The sequence below is a fragment of the Pagrus pagrus genome, assembly GCF_965226575.1.
Source record: "Pagrus pagrus genome assembly, chromosome: 8".
Taxonomy (NCBI): Eukaryota; Metazoa; Chordata; class Actinopteri; order Spariformes; family Sparidae; genus Pagrus; species Pagrus pagrus.
Window position 1 is genome coordinate 6,939,631 of NC_140192.1, and position 20,236 is coordinate 6,959,866.

General features: G+C 40.4%; 1 protein-coding gene across 1 annotated transcript in view; it reads left to right on the forward strand.

The window, feature by feature from the left end:
* Nucleotides 1–20,236, forward strand: part of ccser1 (coiled-coil serine-rich protein 1) — a 121,994-nt gene that overhangs the window by 18,403 nt on the left and 83,355 nt on the right. The window contains exons 5-6 of the mRNA XM_084358848.1: nt 3,622–3,712; nt 6,348–6,456. Of these exons, the coding sequence (XP_084214974.1) occupies nt 3,622–3,712; nt 6,348–6,456 (200 nt within the window). The remainder of the gene's footprint in view (nt 1–3,621; nt 3,713–6,347; nt 6,457–20,236) is intronic.

Sequence of the window (20,236 nt, forward strand, 5' to 3'; positions counted from 1 at the left end):
TTTTAACTCACTGAAGCCTCTTTCCATCCACAGCACTGTGGCTAAAGAGCTCAAATGCCGTCCACGTAGTAGCTTTTTGGTTATGTTGGTGCACTCAAGTATTCAGAGTATTATTTTTATTTTATTTTGAAATGACTATTAAGAGTGAGCTCATAAGCTGGCTGGCCAGAAATTCTTCACATTTAATCTTAGACTTGTAATGTGTAGTACTTCTACAAACCATCTTCTGTTACCACCTTAAGCAGCAATATACCTTTTTCATGGCAGGTGTTTTGACTCGTCATTGCAGAAATAAGACACGTGTGACATAACAAATAACCAATGAATTGTGATGGTGTTTTAAGTACTAGGGTGGTGTGGCAAAAAGAGTGCATGGCTATGGTCACTTCTGGCTCCAAAAAAGCAAGATGACGATGGACATTATTCCAAAGTCAAGGATTCAAAACAGTTGTAGTTTCTCGTACTTCCTCGTCCTCGTCGTTTCCAGACTACATTGTAGAAGTACTCTATTCTACTATGATCGTCGTCATGTCCTCAAATATATGACCATGGTGAAGTTATGGATTCTATTGCTACCGAAGTCAACAGTATAAAGCACTGGGATTTAGTATTTGTCTGTCCTACGTGTTAAATGGCATTGCTTGTTTATGATGAAACAGCTGTTTGCTTTGCTCTGAGATGAGTGATTGTATTGTATTGAAATGAGTAGATGTTAAATATAACAAATGTCACATGATGTAAGGCAGACAATGTGGGTAAAAATCAGTTTATTTTCACTCTGGATTCATGATTTGACTGGACATTCAATCCGCGACTGCCTCAGGCACGTTGTAAACACAACTGGCTGTGAAGTGTCTGCTCGCACAGAATGAAAGTAATTTGTTAGTCCGTATATTTTCCATGGCTAGAAGCTATAATACCTGGCCGCAATGCCAGGACTCTCTGCCTTGATCTTAATGCATTTACCACCCTAAAGCACTGAGTAAATGTAATTTTTCATAGACTGCATATATGATTTCCACAGTGGGTGAACAGAAACCAGTGGCTGCTGACGGATGGAAAGGACCTCTTGCTTTCTCTTATTCCTGTTTTGGATGTCACTCTATTTGGCAGTTCAGAGATGGAGCCATATTTTATTGAGACTCGGATCTGATATTATCTCTATTAACTCAAGGATTATACTCACTCAGATCACATAAGCGAGGTAAAAAGGTGACATCTCCCGGTTATAAAATCATATTAACACATTTCTCTGGTTAGAGGGGCACATTAAAATGGGTAATTTAGCTTCAAATGAAGTCTGTGTGCAGTAGTATTGCACTGTATGGGTCTTTATTTCTTTTCCAATACCTTTTAGCTATTAGCTGTAATGCCTGAAATGAGGTCTTCTGTTCAATTGCATTACACTGAAGGCATTCTCATCTTTTTTCTGATGTTTACTGCGCTGAGTGCCTGATGAGAAAACAGTAATATTCATACATAAGACGCAATGCCTTGGAGAACATTGATTTAGCTATAAGAAAATCTTCTCTCACTCTCACAGACACACACAAACAAATGGACAGAGGTGTGGTTGAATAGTTCGGTATGTCACTAAGCGTTAAGGCTCTTTAACTCAGATGGGAGGAGATCAACACAGAACGTGCCTGTGAGGTTGTTTATCTCCAAGCAGTGATGAAAGCCGAACAGACTCTGTCATTGGATTTTCGGATTCACCTGCATCTGCTGATGCTCCACTAGACCGGTGCATAATAGGAATAATCAGGATAATTCAGACAAGGTCTCTCGTCGAGCATTAAGTGGTCTGAAAGCCTGTAGTAAGCATCATCCACCTTTTTTCATTTTGGAAACCTTGTCTAAAAGGTTGTTTCAGGTAATAAAATGTATTCAGAACCAGGTCAAAGCACTATTTGTAATGAATAATGAGTTCCTTTGGCCTTGTGGAGCTATCAGGCTGCTGAGAGTTGCTGCATCAGGATAATTCAGTGTACTGTATGAGATGAAAAACAACAACGTTGTGGTGCTCATTATTACTGGTATTTGTCTAAGGTCTTATAGTGCACTTCTATGGTAATACTGTTTAAGCCAATTATAGAGACGTATCTGCAAAATTGTGTTCTTCGAAGATAGAGTATTGTTGATTTACATGCACAATAATGCAGTCAACAACAGTCTGTTGCAACTTTGTCACATATATATTGTATATTTTTACCAATTAAGTTACCTGCCTCAAGTTTGCATATACCGCTACAATATTTATACTTTAATTACCTCATGCAGGGCTTTGTTGTGTTTAGTCAATTCTTATTTCTTGTTGCTAAAACTTCTTTATGCAGAGGATTTCCCTTTGATGACCATCAGATGGCAGCATTGACTTTTCAAATGCAGCTGAACCAAAAGGAGCATCATGCATCATTATAATCTCATAATAATACCACTAACACGAGTGCATTTACTGAAAGATCACAAATGGAGATTTTTTTTGGTGGGCGTTACATCTGGAAGCATGACTCCCAATAGTCATGTGGATAAGGGACTGAGAAAAATCTTGTCAGTACTTTCTCACATCTAATCGCTGGATTCTGGAGAACATTGTGTCCGAGTTTGATGTAAGATGTGAGAAAATGTAATGTAGGTGCTCGTTACAAACACAATGTCATGTGTTGAAAACTTTTATCTTGAAGTGAACATGTATGCAACGCTGTGATGCTACCCTCTCACGGAAAGTTGAGTGATAGGGGGGTGGAGTGGCTCAGACAGAGACTCCATTCATACTATTACAAGACACTGAACCATCAAAATGAGTTTGGTTATTTTCAGGTAAAAAAAGTTAGATAATTTAATAAACCTGTGTGAGGAGATTAGCACTGTTGGCTATGTGTTATTGGAAAAGAACACCCTGTTCTCTCTGACATAGAAGAGAAAGACTATTAATTTTCGAGCCTACTAAATTAAATTAAAGACATGCGACAAATGCTATTGAAACTTTGGATTATGAATACGGTTTTGATAAACACGCGAGTACATGATGGTTTTCTTGTTCAGCAGGTATTCTTTGCTCAGGGAATGTTGACAGATGTCGCACAAAGCTACAGCCTCATTCATTTCATTGCTTTCTCAAAACCGAACCCGAATGATCCCCACGTAACAGGAGTAGCAATATGTTTTCATGAGCTCGGATGCATCGATGAGAGACTAAATACCTCATTAAGTGCATGCAAGGTGAAAAAAGTCCCATTAACTTATAATATCCTAATTATATACCTAATACCTAAGTAACATAGAAATGATAAAAATATGTGTCTTTCTGGTTGGGGAATATCTTTTTGAATGTTAAAAACCTCCCGGATTACTTTGATGAAAATCATTTAATAATTTGCTTTAATGTTGTCGTATCTTATCTCTATTTTAATTAGTCATTTTTGTTTTTCTTCCTTAGGGTTTGCCAAACCAGCTGAATGTTACATTAAAACTGTTAATCATGATGACATGTTTAGGTGTTTTTTATTTCCTAGAATTACAGAACAATCATTCCATTATGTGTATTATAAGTATTTATTATTGTTTGGTCGGATGTATATTGTTTGTTCTAAGTTTTGGGGTTTTGCGTTTTCTCTTCAGGATGTTTTAAACAACCTGGGTTCCTCAGAGCTGGATGAAGACGATCTAATGTTAGACCTGGACCTCTCTGATGATCAGCGGCATCGACATGGTAACCTTTTCACCTCATTAGACCTGAAGTCTTTATGTCAAGTGTAAGGGTGAAGCATCCAACAGGCCATGAGAAGATACAGACGATACAGCTGCTTGCTTTTTCACACTTAACTGTATCGAACAAGCAGATTTACAGCATCGGTCTAACTACTTATCAGAAGCTGGGTCAAACACATGATTTGTTCCTTTTTTTAATTTTATTTTTTTCGGTTGACATCTTTGTGTTGCTGTTTCTCTGGAAGAAAAGCAGAGTTCTTAGAAAATAAACATTCATATCGAGAGAGAATCTGTCACATACAAACTCCTGCCTTTTATCTAGCCCTCCTTCTTTTCAAGTGAATGTCTGCTCTTATCTTATTGTCACAGATACTTTTTTTCTTGCTTGCTTTACCTCTCTTAACCCTTCTTCTTGCTGTCTTTCTCTCCCTCTCGCTCTGTTTCCCTTCACTCTCTGTCTCTCCTCGTCCTCATTAAGCCCCCTCCAGTCTATCACCTTAAAAACATGAAACCAGCACTCTGCCTGGTTCTTTTAACATGTGCCACGACTTTGATGTAGCTGCCTCATTTACAGCGATTTATCTCCTTTGTTGTTTTGGCATTTCAGTCACACTCCTCCTGACATGCCTCCATGGTTAAAAAATGACTGTCAGGGGGGAATTATTGCATATGCTCTGCCACAGTGAAGCATGAAGTGCCAAACAGTTACCACAACCTCCTTTTATATAACACAAAAGTGATTCATTTTATTGAATAAGGGTGGATTTACGTTTTTCTTTTACTGCCACATGATTTTAGAGCTCAATCTATATATCGGTTGATATCGGCTTCTCAAAAATATATTGTATCGCGTATACGCTGTCCAATATGCTTTCAACTTTCTTTGTATAGAACATAATGCACAAAAAGATACGTGGGGGAGTTTATAATTTGTTATACTATAATTTGTGTTTACTGATTCAGTGCACTGATCTCATTTTGGACAATAGAGTTTATGATGTAAAATATTTTGCCTCCTCTTCATAAGTATCTTTGTCACAAGTGTTTGATAACCCCTTTTAAGAGTTTATTGCAAAAAATGTGTAAAAAAAAAAGTGCATCATTGATGTATACAAGAATATTGGCCGATATATTGATATAATTAATATATGATTAACATGATAAATTAAAAAAAAAATCTGATTTTTTTACCATCCAATATCAATATTGGCATTGGCCCCAAAAATCCAGAATGGGTCTGGATCTCTATGATATATATAACATACATACTTATCACACAGCCGTACTCACAGTACTACTTTCAGTAGCGATTGTGATTGAGGTGATCCTAGATTGCAGATGTTTGCTCCATATTAACTGCAAAGACACACAATGCACACATTGACAGTTGGTAGCTGCGTACCGTATGATACATAAATAAAATTACTCAACTGGGGAAACATGAGCTTCCATTTTGTGCTTCAGGTTACTCAGATACAGGGACTACGTATTTGACTGTAAATAAAGTGACAGGATACACTTACCCTCAGCTTAACTCCCATCATGTTTGTAAGCATGTGTAGCTTCGAGTCTTATCTAACTGATCTCAGAGTCAAATGATATAGAAATGCGAGGTTAGACTCATCTATCTCCAGGCAACATTTAAGTCCCAGATGGACTCAGAATATTACAGTTGCAGTCAAATAAAGTAAGATGCTCAGAAGCACAGCGGAGGAAAGACTACAACAGCAGCTTCAGCCCTAATAAACTAAATTTCCTGTGCTTATAGGGGTTGGAGAGGATCAGGAGGGAGAGGGGGTTTGAACTGAGTGCTCACACACTCACACAGACACACACACGCACACACAGGTTGAAAAACTCTCTAACGGCTATGCCTGATGCAGAGCTAAAGGAGGCAGCATCATTAATACACACAGTAACACACGCAAGTGTGCGTGCTTAGTCATTAGACCTAATGGTTTGCAGACTGTAGCATGAAATTAAAGGTTTGATGAATTGTTCTCATAAAGTCAAGGGACTAAGAGTTTGTGCTGGCGATGGAAGAGTAACGTTCTTTCACACTCTCAAATTAATGGGACGAATTGAAATACACACAGACGCACACCTGCGCACACACTTTCAGGTGGTGTACACAAAACAGATACACGCACGTGTAAAGATGCACACACACATGCAGTCGCACACAACCAACGCCACACACTCTCACTGGCACTCCTTACTTTTACCTCTCTCAGGTGGCTTGTTGAGGCCTTTATTAAAAAGAAAGCAGTTTCACAGCAATTTATGGCCAACAGTGTTCGACTTCAGGGCTCTGTGTTCCTGCTCCAACTGTGAGTCTGCTCTGTGGGATCAGACAAGGACAAAAAAGAGAGACGCCGCAGGACCTTTACAATAACATGAAGAAGAGCCAAATCTTGGCTTCATCAGCTTTTATCTCAGACTGTCTCACTCTGTTCTATCAAGCCATTGAAAGTACACCTATCTGAAAAAATAGGCGATTGTGAGCAGAGAGTTATTACATTTTTCATGAATTAAATATGTTGTGGTCAGAACGGTATATTTAGACACATTTCTAGGTTTTAGATGCACTTAGATAATTGATGACTGACTATACGTGTGTTTGGATGTGTGCACAGTGTCCAGAGAAGACTCCAGCCAGTCCCTCGCCTCCTGTCTCAACCTGCTGCCCTCCCCCATGGATCCACCAGGTGATCGCGTCCCAGGAGGGAAGGAAAACAATCAGAGGTAAATGTGTAGAAAATATGTCTCAATATACTGTACGTGTTATCTCTTTCTCCAAACGGATGAAAGTAAAGCGGTCTCGAGACGAATGAAAAATGCAAAAGCAGAGTTTTCTCGCACTCCTAACAAAACAAATCGAGACAAATTGTTAAATAATGACCTTTTTTTGTGTGAATCAGCCACAATAATGTACAGAAAAGACAGGAGAAGAATGGGGAATGGTCTGGCATGGGCTGGTCTGAAACAGGATTACATCACAAACAATTGGAACATATGAATGGCTCAAGGATCTGTTGTGATGTATTTACCTTCTTGGCCACAGGGGCATTTTATCTTCTGTGTGGTATCTTAATTGCATTATAGCTACAATATAGCTTTTATTTTTTACACCACACACTCCTTTGCCCCTTGAGAGACAAAGAGAGAGAGATGGGAAAGTGTTGCCGTCCGTTATACGAATTGCTGATCTGGAGTGTTCCCTGTAAATGCATAACATGTTTTAAGTCTTTCCATCCCTGGGAGATGAGACTAGACTGGAGCGCAGAAAGACGGAGGCTAAATAAATAAATAAGTTATATTCGAATGAATATGAAGCTGTCTGTCTGTTCTCTGTCTGCCAGTAGCCGATGGCTGAAAGAGAACACTTAGAGTTTCTGTTTGTAGGTGTGAGTATCACTGCCAAGGATGGTCCCCATTTTTGATTAGGTTTGGCCCCTTGTTTCTTCTCAACACTGAGGAATCAGGATATGTCGTGCTGGGCGCACACTGTGAAACGCATGGGTACCAAGATGCCTGTAAACACACGCACAAAGCTGTATACATACAGTAGGGCTTATTTGGTTTGATCAGTAGTATCATCTGGTGGTAAGCCAGCAGATGATTACTGCTTTACCTCTCAGGGCACCTCTCTCTACTCGGTAGAGTACAAATAGTATCTTATTTCTTTCAAAAGTTTTTGTCTGTCCATATAATCCCCTAAATAAACTGGTTACGATCTTTGTTGTTTGCCTTGACAGTGCAGGTCAACCTGTGTGGGTAGTTTTGAAGTAGAGGTTAAAGGGTTTATACTACACCATTGAGACACTCGACTTGACCTTAATTTGTTATTTTTTTCCGAGAAGGGTTTTCATCACACTTCTCACATTCTCTTTGAATGTTTCGCTGAATAGAGAGACATTTTCTCTGTCTAGACAGTGTCAGTGAATCATGCAAGTTGGAAGACAACCTTTTCAACGCATCCAAGGTTTGTGTTCGACAGTTCATTGGTTGTTTCTTTTGAACTGACTTCTCCGGTTGTCTGTGAAAGCACTGGAGTACCATTCATGTCCACTCACACACACACACACACACACACACACACACACACACACACACACACACACACACACACACACACACACGCACACACATGACTATGCGTTATTAGATTGCATTGCATTATTCTCCTCTGTGCACAAAGTCAAGGCTAAAATGTCTTTTGTCTGGGACAACTTTTCTTATGTTAATTGAGTTTGTCAAGAACGGATGTAACATGAGGAGACGGCTCCGTGCCTTTCAATCCAATCAGACAGCATATTACAATAGTATGAAGGAGATAAATTAATAGATGAGGGAGTAGTGTCTGAGCAGTGTTGCTTCAAATATGTGAAAACATTTCTATCTACAAATAGGGGGGGTCCTGGTTTAGCTTGTTAGCATGCTAACATTTGCTAATTAGCCCTAAACACAAGGCACCTTCTGATGGAGATGTCAGTAGTTTTGCAGGCATTTTGTCCTAAACAGGGCAAGAGTGAATTTTAATGATTTTAATGGCACTAGTTAGTGTTGGTGCATGACCAAAGTTGTTATTATTCATCATCCTGAAAGGGACATTGATATTTGTACCAATTCCCTAAGAAATAGATTGAATACTTGATGATGAGATGCAGTATATTGTAGATTAAAGTGGTGGACCAACTGACTGACAGATTGACATTTCCATCCCTGCGGCCATGCTGCTAGTGTCGCTAAAATGTATGCAGTAAATTCATATTCACATCACGGTCACTCTGAGTGATGACCTAATTAGTTCCTTTTTTATATGCCACCTTCATAACAACCAACGGTCTTGAACCTCTTACTAGAGAAAGACTCGAGCCTCCAGAATTGTAGCATCGCACAATTTAGCAGTATGTGTTCTAGCTACTGTCAGTGAGACAGTGATGTGAAATAGTGGGCTTAGGGGGAAGTGTGTGTTCAGTTAACTTCTCCACAGCAAGGGAGCAGTTTTTGTAACTGTAGTGCAGAACAGCAGAGAAACCTCAGTAAACATAAAAATAGACTGGATGGAGAGTGTCACTGCACTGCGATAAAGAAGACAAATAGCGCCATTGAGGTGTAGATAGACTACCAGACACTTCTTTTTTTTTTATTTCAGAGTGATCAAAGGAAAGTGACATCGTGTTTTATTAAACAATAAAATAAAATGAAAAAAGCACAGAATTGTGAATCCACGCCAGTTTTCAACACGTGAACTGTTTCGTCTCTGGAAACACCGTGCAGGTTACATAACGGAGCCAGGTCTAAGTTTCTTTCACGATGCTGCTGGCAGAGGTTAATTTCCCACTGTGGTAGTTAGACATCTTCACTTATTTCTTCTTAGAGAACATTTTTCAGACAGATTATACTGAGAAATCTGTAAAAATCTGTGCGTGAAAGACACTGAAATTGGAGAGGGGAAAGAGAGCAAAATGTGTTTGCCCAGAGCTCGCTCTTTCTCTCTCACACTCTTTGTCTCAGGTTCCACATTCCCTCGAGGGGACATTGATTTGCTGGAGGCAAAGCAAGCTCTCTTCTGTTCACACACACAAGAAAACACAAACAACACACAGACATGCACGCACACGTACACACGCACCTGTCAGTCAGTCAGCCTGTCCAGAGAGAGTATCGGCTGCAGGATACTGCTGGCTGTCTGACAGCCTGCACAGAACATCTGCTAAACACACACAGGCATGCACACACTCACACACACACACACACACACACACACACACACACTCACACACACACAGTCTTGGATGCCATACCTCCTCTTTGATGTATGACAGTTGGATGATTTTGATGGCAGGCATTTAATTCTCAGCGTTTATTACTGTGTAAACATTAATAACCGCTATAACAAAACTATGGCAGTAAACGCCATGTGCTAAATATTAGTGTCCTTTTTTTTTGTGAGTGCATAGGTGTGCAGAGGGAGAGAGAGACACAGGCAGAGTGGACTGGAAACATCAGAGTCTGCTGTCCTATATTCACTTGGATACACAATAAGACACATCTGAAATATGGGGTCACATTGTACCCCATCACCTCGTAAATGCTGCAGAGTAGCTGGTAAAAAGGATCATTCAACAGAGACGCACTGTACTCTTTAAAGCATTTAATCAATGACAGGTTTGGATGACACTAAGAGGGTGAGAATACAGGAAGGGTAGAGTATGACATTTAGTGATGCCACCTTTAGACAGATGTTAACACGGCTGCAGCTAAGAATTTCAAAAGGTCAAGTGTATGAATGAAGCGTTATGTAAGAAAATATTCAGAAATAGTGAAAAACGTTCTTTTAATTTCTATGGTGACCAACGTGACATTTTAAAATATTTTTTTCAGACCAACAGTTCAAAGTTTACTGTAATAAAACATCCAAATGAATAATTAAATAGAAAATCAGAAAACTCATTTGAGTAGCTAGAAACAGAAAAGATTTTTGCGTTTCTGCTTAAAAAAATGACTCGATCATCAATTTTTCAATTATTCAAAATGGGGTCAGATTGTTTTTTGTTTTTTTCTTTTTAGCAGAGGGTAATGAAGTGTTGCTCTTTCTAATAAGCTTTATAAGTTCCAGCCCTCACCACGGGAAAGCTCTCTATAGAGCCAGTGTTTGGTTTGTCCATTCTGGGCTACTGTAGAAACATGGCGGTGCAACATGTGGGACTCAAGTGGAGGAGAAGCTGCTGCATCTGTAGATATAAAAGACTCATCCTAAGTTAACAAAAACAAAACGATTCTTATTTTCAGGTAAGTATTCACTAATAAAAAACATACACATAATTAAAAAACATAAAAAACCCCATTTTATTTCATTTCTGCTGGTACATCCCCTTAATCCTACGCACTGCACTTTAACACAGCTGCTTCATTTGCTGTTCCTTTATGTTTGCCTTTCATATTTAAATTATAAAAACAGCTAATTAATACAGTCCTATCGGGCTACATATTGATAGAATGAAAATGGGCCAAAAATACTTTTTTCTTAAACTTTTTAATTTCTTTTTCTCCGTGTGCTTGTTAGATAAAGCCATCTTTGGTGAGTTAAGCCCGTTTTCCCGTTGCAATACTTGATCTAGATAATATTGCTCATATACTCACTGTTTGACAATAATACAATAATGACTGCACTCAGTTCCTTTTAGTTGGTGGAGGAGGGGGGCGGAGGGCTTTTTGGGTCGGTGAATACTGAATATTTGTATGTGCGATGTGTCTCAATGCCCGTTTTGTGTTAAGATATCGACTTCTCCCTCGTCTCTCCTATAGAAAAAGACACAGAGGAAATTAAATTTTGACAGTTGGGATATAGCTTGCCTGTTGCTATGGTGACGGCAGTCTGCCTGCTGAGAGTTCCCCTTCCCATCCTCTTTTCCCTTTCCTCTTTTTATTGCTGTTTATTACCATGCAGAAGACAGGTAGTCTGAGGGAGAGGACACACAAACACTCAAGAGGTGTCCTTGTCTGTCAGCGTGGGCTCGACACTCAAGACAACCTCAATTCCCAGGTAGCTACAGTATATGTATACTGTATGTGGTTAAACGCTCTCGCATTGGTATTTGAAGGCTTAATAAAGCAATGTCAACATTGTTGGACAGGTCCCAGTTCTCTCCAATGACAACTTAATTAAGTATGTCTTCAGAGTTACTATTTTGTCTCTCATGTTTCCCCCAAATGCTCGAGGTGTCGGTCTCGTCTACATCAGTGATTCCCAACCAGGGCTACCTGAGGGGGTCCTTCTGTGGTTGCCAGCGGGTACCTGGAAAGATTGTAGAATAGCTGAACTATTTTGAAAAAATAGAGTTGATGTTTTATTAAAAAAGTACATCCACACATTGAGGCATCTATAAAAATTAATGTAGTTGTTATTGCAGTAGTAGTTAGCTAGCAGAGGTTATTAAATAGCTAAAAGTAGTGGATAAACAATTAAAATAATTAGCAAAAAGTAATGGATGAATGTTGAAATAGAATAGAGCTAAAATATAAAATAAAAATGTATTTTTCCTTTGTTTATTTTGTGTCTTTGAGAGTGTAGGGAAAATGGAGCAATTGTTACCAAATTAGCAGGGTATTATTAATTAAATGCAGCGGAGAGGGGAGTGTAAGAAAGACAGTTTAGGCATACTTGTCACACTTGAATCTGTCAGTAGTGAAGCAGCACTGAGCAGCAAAGGCAAGTGAAGAGAAGGCGTCGTGTGTCGTGTGATTTGAAATGTGATTGGACCCTCTGCTCACATTCGGTAGACATGTTACACAGTGTTGTACTCTCAGTTGGCCCTCTTGTCTCCCACAGAGACAAACGTAATCTGTGATTATATAGAATTTGCTCACATACACATATGAACAGAGGAACATATTGGTTTAATGCCAGTATGATTCATGAAGTATATCAGCCAAGTTTTTGTCTTAATCCCACCTGAATTAATATAGTCAGCAAAAATAACACACACACACACACACACACACATGCACACAAGTCTCCTCCTACAATAAGTCGTCTGCACTCACATGCACATTTATAAAAATAGACAAGCATAAAGAATCAAGCTGAGCTTTGGAGTGGAGCTGGGGACAGATAAAATGCACTGCAGCATGATTTTCAGACACACACGCGGCATACAGTGGGAGTTGAAGGGAGCGCAGAGTGGATTCCCCTCCCTCTCCGTGCAGTTTGCTGGTGTGTAATGTTGCCGAATTTGCTAATCCAACAAACGGTGACAAACTCGGTCTTTTATCTCGTATTAATCTGCCGTTTTTGGACTAGCTTCACAGTGTATATTAAAGAAGATTTGTCGTTTTTATGTTCCTGACACATTCTTTTTAAGGAGATGGTTTTGTTTTTTCTCACAGTCTGTGCCCACAGACTGCTCGTACTAGATCAGCATCATGCTCCTCAGAAGTCTCAGAGGAAAAAGCGATGGCTATATGCTCTGACATTTTTAATATTCAGAGCAGCCTAATAGGCCAAACGTGTTGAAAGTCTTGTAGCGTGCGTCTGTTGTCATGCTTTAGTCTATTGCTGTTGTTCAGCCTCTAATTTTTATCACTCTGTTGGGTTTATTAAATGTTCAACACAGGGAGACTAATTAGTGTTGGCTTTCAGTTTTCTCCCTCTTGCTTTGAGTGAGAACTTGTGGTTCTGATTTTTAACGCAGAGAAACACATCCGATTGGCAGTAAGACATTCCTTTGGTTTCTATTATTTCTTTTGTCAAGTGGTCTGTTCCAGGAATGAAAGAAATTATTTAAGTGGTCTTCACTGTTACTGTGCCATATCTGGGTCGAATACATCCATTCACTGACCATGAGACACAGAGATGCCACACAGAGGAGCTGGCTAGATGGATAAGCAAAGGTTAAAGCATGCTGTCAAAGTATCTCCACCAAATTAAATTACTGTTTGTGTGCAAATCAAATAAATCCAGTGTCAACACAGAGCTTTGGAGGTGTCGTAGGTGTGTTTTGAAACTTTGACAGACCCGAAGCTGTTTTTGCTAGCTTCACACACGGTACAGTAAATTATATGTGGAGTACACAATCAAAGCACAACTCCACTGGCTGTCATTGTAGCACTTTATAAGCCTAATACCTAATTAGGCAGCTGGTGTCTTATTTAGAATAAACAATTCATTTGCATCTTCACATCCTGCTCACCAGTGTCCCTCTATACAGTACATGAATATACAGCTTGTTTTCAGTATTGCTACGGAAATGGCTCGTTGAGAGCATGCATGCCCTTAATATCCTGGATTAAAGAAGCTTATTCCTGGTACCTTGGCACTTTTCCATTTCATTTAATCAGAATTGGAGCTTATGCAGGTGATTATGAACAGGAAATAATATTTGTGTGCACCAACTCAAAAAACATGGCGACTTAAAGATCCAGAATTAATAAGGGGATGTTGTTTAACATGTTTTCAATGAGGATATCAAGTGTGAACATTTGACACGGATCTGACCTCAGAGCAGAGTCTGTCATAATAAATACACGATCACTGTCATGTAAATCATTTGTACCTTGCAATGACTCAGTGTGGAAGTAACAATTGCTCATCTGTGCCATTATTTTTTTGCACAAGCAACAAATCAAAACTATGACTCATCTAAAACAATATATTTGGCTCTCTGAAAGGAAAGGCAGCCTGACAGTGACAAGAGAAGGACAAACACAACATTTTAATTCATCTTGATGCTGTTGATGTTGTTACAGACCGTATCCTCATAAAACATTAGCTACACACTGCGCTTGTCTGCTTCCCGAAAACACGTCCCAGACCAGGAGATTGCCGCCACAGTGTACAGAACTGCCCGTGTTTTCTCTAAAACCCTACATTTATAATAAACGGTGATGTAGTGTGAGCTCTGTTAGATCAACAGTTTAATCTTGTCTACTCACAACTGTAATACATATGATCACCTTAAGGTGAGAATACATTATCATATGCTTACCACAGTGTATAGATTTTCATTGTTTTACTCTTAATATTTCCATTGCAAGGCTCACCTCAGCTTTTTGCACTTTTAGCTTCTCGTAGCTGCAGGGTCAGGTGAAATATAATGAGGCGGAGGTTTGCTGAATAAACACAACCACAACACATTATGAGGTAATTGAAATTCTGGTGCTTTAGTATCACGGCGTCGGAATAAGTAGCGTAAAATTATCATGTCCTTAAGTAATGAATAGAATAGATGAACATTGATGTGCGCTCCACACAGTGATTCCCTTTGGGTGGGGAATTTGCATTTTTTAACATGGATTTGTTGATTTGAGTTTGAAAATAAAATAAAAAAAAACAAATCCAGCTTCAGTCAACCAGTGGCTGCTTTTGTGATGTATTGTCACCTTTGGCGTTGAGGATTACAAACAGGACGATTTGCTTTTGAATAACTGGAATAAACACTAATGTCATTAAAGCAACATTATGCAACTTTTTTAAAATAACAGTTAAAACAAACAAAATTAATTTTGATGGTACAGTGTCTTGTAATACTATGAATGGTGTCTCTGTCACTGCCACTCCGCCCCCCTAGAGTCCTTACATAATGACTTTTCAAGTTTTGCCATGATTTTTAAAAAGACAGTATTCCTCCGAACGGCAGCAGCGAATACTCCAAATAAAGTGCCCTGAAATGACCTTTATCACCTCTAAAGATGTAAAAATGTTGATTTCCAGGTCTTTCATAATGTTTGAAAGACAAAATAACAATTTGAATGTATTTACAGAGCACCTTTCATAAATGAAATCAAGCTCTGTACACATACAAAAAACCCCTAAAACCTAAAATACGTCAAAGCATATAAAAGGCACACAACGTGAAAACATGCAAAGCCATGACAAACCTAAAAACAATACAAGTATACAGCCAATGAAACAGCATGACGAAGACGAGGACAGGCAGGTGAGCTGGTACAGACGAGAACCGGGGTTGAATGGGTTTTCTGGGAAGGCGCAGGACACACAGGTGAGCAGGTGAAGGCGATGGAGCAGATTCCTGAGCAGAGAGACGCCGGAGATATCTGCACGCGAGCCGAGCAGAAAATAGCATCAAACAAAGACATGAACAAGTCACATACGAGGTCAAACACACAACATACAATATTGAGTTAGCGCTAATTAGGAATATCCAAACAGAATATGCTGTTTACATGAGTCGTATATTGTCATGTTTGTTATACTATATAAGTAAAGTATTACTAGTGTGCATGTAAATGTAGTCACTGTGAGCTCATTTATGGGGGGAGGCGCTTTTGGTACTTTGTGAGCTCATAACATGGTTTTTGTTCAAAAAAGTGTCAATGTTCTACTTCAGTGGAATATCGCTTTAAGGCATTAATACACGAGAAAATTTTGGGCAATGTGGCTTGGCAGGGTTGTCTGAAATAGGAAATGTAATTTGTCACATGGGACCAGTACTAAATAGATCTCTCTGAGCAACAAGAAGTTTTGCTAGTAATTAGAGTGTTCTGATTACACAGTAACACACAGGTTGCTCCCCCACAAAAAGCTGGTGTGGTGGCTTCCAGCCTTATTGTGTGGGATCAATATGACGATACTCACAGATGTCAAGGCCTTGCAGAAGTGGACAGTCTCAGCTGGTAGTATATACTGTGCCAGAGAGTGCAGAGTGCAAAGGAAAAGCGGAAAGGACAATTAGGTTAATCAGAAAGTTACCCCTGCACAATTACATTTGTTTTATATTCTCCCCCATTCGGTGTCTGAAGACCTGAATTCACCATCAGGTTCACTGCCTGGAGCTTGGCTTGTGCTCACTCTTTTAGTCACAGATGCACTTTATGTCTGAGATGAGTTTAATGGCGGCATTAAACATCCGTGGCCTCAGGTGCTGAATGCAGATGAGCACACTGTGTCTGTCAGATGGAAAGAAGGAGTGACAAATGAGGGCGATCATTCTCCAATCGCTGTCGTATACCGTGCGTTGTACTCGCGCTCAGGTGCACGCATGACTCGAAGATGTCTGCATGACACGCGTGTAAACAGCCGCACACACACATATATTGGATTGTCCTCATAAATATATCCCTTTTTGTCAGTAAAGATTTAATGAGGGAAAAGTTGGCACAGGGGACTGACTCCCTTTCTCACCGTGTCTCAGTGTTCAAGTGCCCTTTACTGTTATTATTCATGAGACAATGCAGTCTTTATATAGCTGATTGACAAGGGTACAGCCCACCCCTTTGCACTGCCGCTCAAGATAATGCTCTTCAATCACACATAATTTATTTGACTAGCAGTCATTATTCCTCACTTCAACTTAACATTATGTAAACCCCAGACAGAAGTGTGCATATAGAAATGTGTTTGTATATGGCTGTGTGTGTGTGTGTGTGTGTGTGTGTGTGTGTGTTGTTTAAATGTGGTGTATGTGCACGTATGTGTCAGCGCTAGGAGCCAGCAGCCCTGTAATAAAACACTGTGTGAGGTGGTAAAATAATGAAAGTCATAAAAAGGCAGATAATTGGCTTTTTCAGGTTGGTGAAATGGATCGCTTCTAACTCTGCTGTTGAGAAATGGCTCCTGAGAGGAGAGGGCTGGAGGGGAGAGTGTATGGGAGAGGAAGACAACAGAGGACAAACTACATGTGGAAAGTTGAGGAGACAACGAGTAAAGAGAGGAGATGAGAACAGAGAATAGAAGAAAAAAAAAGTACAAGTGAAAGGAAGGAGGCATTTTTCACACTCGTCTCCTGTTTACTTTTGTCTTTCCTTTGTACAATTACTCTGAAAAGACTACAGAGAGAGAGATCTCTGAAAAAATTGAATTGCACTCTTCTCCATTCATTTAGTTCTAATTTGCTTCACACTGACATGTTCTCACAGTACCAGTTTCATCCACTAGCTGGTGATATACAGCTTCTGTATCGCTTGAAATTAAGACTTTGTCCATCTGTGTCATCGTCTGTTAATGAGTCGTATCACAGGGTCTGCACACACTCTACATACAACCTGTTCAGAGGTGCAGTGTGTGTGTGTGTGTGTGTCCATGTCTGTGTGTACGTGAGAGAGATTGTGCAGGTGGTAAAAAAAAAGAAGAGAAATGAGGTGAGCGTGTCGGTCTATCGGCTCACGACAGTAAAAAGACAGATGACCCTGAGTGGAGGAACGGCCTCCCTGCCTGTACAACATCTATCATCACTGAACAGACTTGTCTTCAACTGTGTCGTGCACTTCCTTCTGTGTGTGCGTGTGTGTGTGTGCGTGCGTGTGTGTGTGCTCCTGCACGTATGTGTGGGGTAATTACCTGCAGATGAGACTTTGCTGGAAAAAGACTTTGTCTACTCTGTAACTGCAGTCGAGAATATGTACTCTGACATGCTGTCAACACACACACGCACACGTGCACACACACACACACACACACACACACACACACACATTGGCACTTTGGCACTTTGGCAGTCTCTGCCAATGCCGCCGTCATTGAAACAGTCACACGATTCTGAGTTTTGTTCCTTCCTCAGTGAAACCTTGGTAGCATTCAGTTTAACAGCTATCCTGCTAAATGTGTTCTGCTGAAACTCTTGAAGAGAGATTTCAGGTCCAAAAAATCAAATCACAGACTTCGCTATTATCTGAGTAAGAAATGGCCCATTGCTGGTAAAATTCTCAAAAATTTATTCAAACCTTTTCTTTGTGCTTGCAAAATATGTTGCAGACATTCTGCCAGTGTTTTCAGTGGTTTGCTCCTGTGAGAACAAGCTTAACATATGATTTTCTTCACTGTATTAAGTTTAGAGTCACAATGTGGTCAATCTTAGGTATTGAAAATGTAAAACCTGACTGACGGGACATAAACCTTGTCTGTTTTCAAAGTCGAGGCTTTTGCGTCCACACCCATCTTCCTGAACATCAAATCCTTTCGTTCCTGTGCCCTACACGAACTTGAGACATTAATCCAGAATATTCTGAGTATCAGGAAATAAAATTCTGTCTGTTTTTCTGTTATAAAGTTCGAAGAATGTCTATCAAATTTGCATATGACGATGTCCCCAGTGAAACATTGTGATGGACGATGACATCGTTGTCGGGAGGATGCTTGACACAAAGTTAGCTGGTCAGCTATACAGAGGAAGCTAAGCCAAGAAAATACAAATAACAACAGCACAACTGAGAGAAACATACTCACAGCAGCCCGCAGAAAAGAAACACAGCTGCCACAAACATAACCCAGTGTCTCGGGTCGGCAGGTTTAATAAGAAAATAATAAACGGGACATGGAGATAATGTTTGTGCATTAAGAAGCAACAGTCTTTTTTCTTTTTCAGTCCTGCTTAACCGCAGTTCTCAGGGGACACACAACCTTTTACGCTTTCTGGTTGGGGGGCTTTTAAATCACAATGTTACAATGGTAGAGGGTTCAGTAGTCAAAGTTTATCAGCCATTGGGGCTGGACGATGGCATCCACCATTGCCCCAACCTTAGACATTAGTCATAGGAGGTAAGGTCGACCAGTTAGATGGAATACAGGCAAAATAAAATCACAAAATTCAGTTCCACCCACTAAAGACACGGGACAAAGGACCCTAGAAATAACTGTAAAGGTAATACTTGCCCACAGTGAAACACATTTACAGCCCTCAGTTGCTCAGTTCAGCCAGAAATATTCCACCTCTCGTCTCCTGAAACAGTGAACGCCTTGCATAAGGGCACCTCTATCATTATTGTTTTTGGGGAGGCGAGTGTTGTTTGAACCCTTCTCCCACTCATTTTCCTGTCAGTGGATCTGATGTGCACCACAGAGGTAAAAGAGGAATCCAAACCAAAAACCCTGGTGGAAGCTAGAGAAAGGGCAAGAGCGTCAGGCTCAGAGAGACACACAGATGTCGAAAAACAAAAACAAAACTACAAGAAAACAACTTTTGAGAGACAAAAAGACCTTTCTTGTCGCACAGCCACTGCGCACCTTGACACAAGCTGTCAGACAGAAGGGTGCGTGATTGATCATATGTCATTTATTTAAGCTGAATTCATCCCGCCTAGAAAGCAAGGTGGAGTGACGGAGAAACAAATGGAGAAAGTTTACTCTAACCTGAGATGCCAGGCAGGAACAAAAGCTTAGAAACAATACCGTTTAAGGGGGAGAAAAACACCCGTGGCTGCTTGACAGACGGAGCTCACCTGTCCTCAAAAGACAGCAGGCTTCATCGACATTTGTCTGAGGTGCTAAGCAGGATCCCTGCGGGGACACCTTGGGCTTTGATACTGCATCAGTTTAGTGTAGTGGTTGTCAAAGTGATGGGGGGCTGGGGGAGAAACGAAGGGGCGAGGGGAGAGCTGTTGAGACGGAAAACGAGGGCTCGGGCGAGAAGTCGGATAGGGTGGAGAAGGGAAGGGCAGGTGAACAAAGAAAAGTAAGAGAGAGGGGAGTTCGTAGAGAACAGTCGAGGGTTGCAGATTGATGAATAGAAAGTGAGTGAGAAGGAGGGGATGGAGAGAGGAGCTGGGGAAGAAAGTGAATGGGTGACATTGAAATGAAGAAAGAAGGGTGGGACTGTGAGCCGGCGAAGAAGAGGGCAAAATGAGCGAGCAGTTCAGTCCGACCTTTTCAGCGAGAAGTCTTTGGAGAGGCTTACGTTGATCGATATTTTAGTGATATGGTCTTGTTTTGCTCACATTTTTCCTTGAAATTTTGCTGTCTGACTTAATGCTCCCCGCCACTGTTTGCTCGGTGATTTTTCTGGGAGAATGGGACAAAAGGCATCTAATTTCCTCCCACCTCCCCCCGAAATGGCTATCAGTCAAAGCGAACACGGCTCTCTTGATGATAAAGAGCTGCTCGTTTCAGCGGCCACGTCGGCCTCTCTTCACCGCCATCCCTCCCTCTCCTCCTTTTCTTGATATGCAGACTGTGAACTGGCTGGTTGTCTTTGCGGTTTTTCAGACAGGTGGTTGGTATTTCTCAGCTCACCTTTTGAAAATGTCATAAAGAAGGTGAGATACACAGTCCCCCTTCATGCACTTC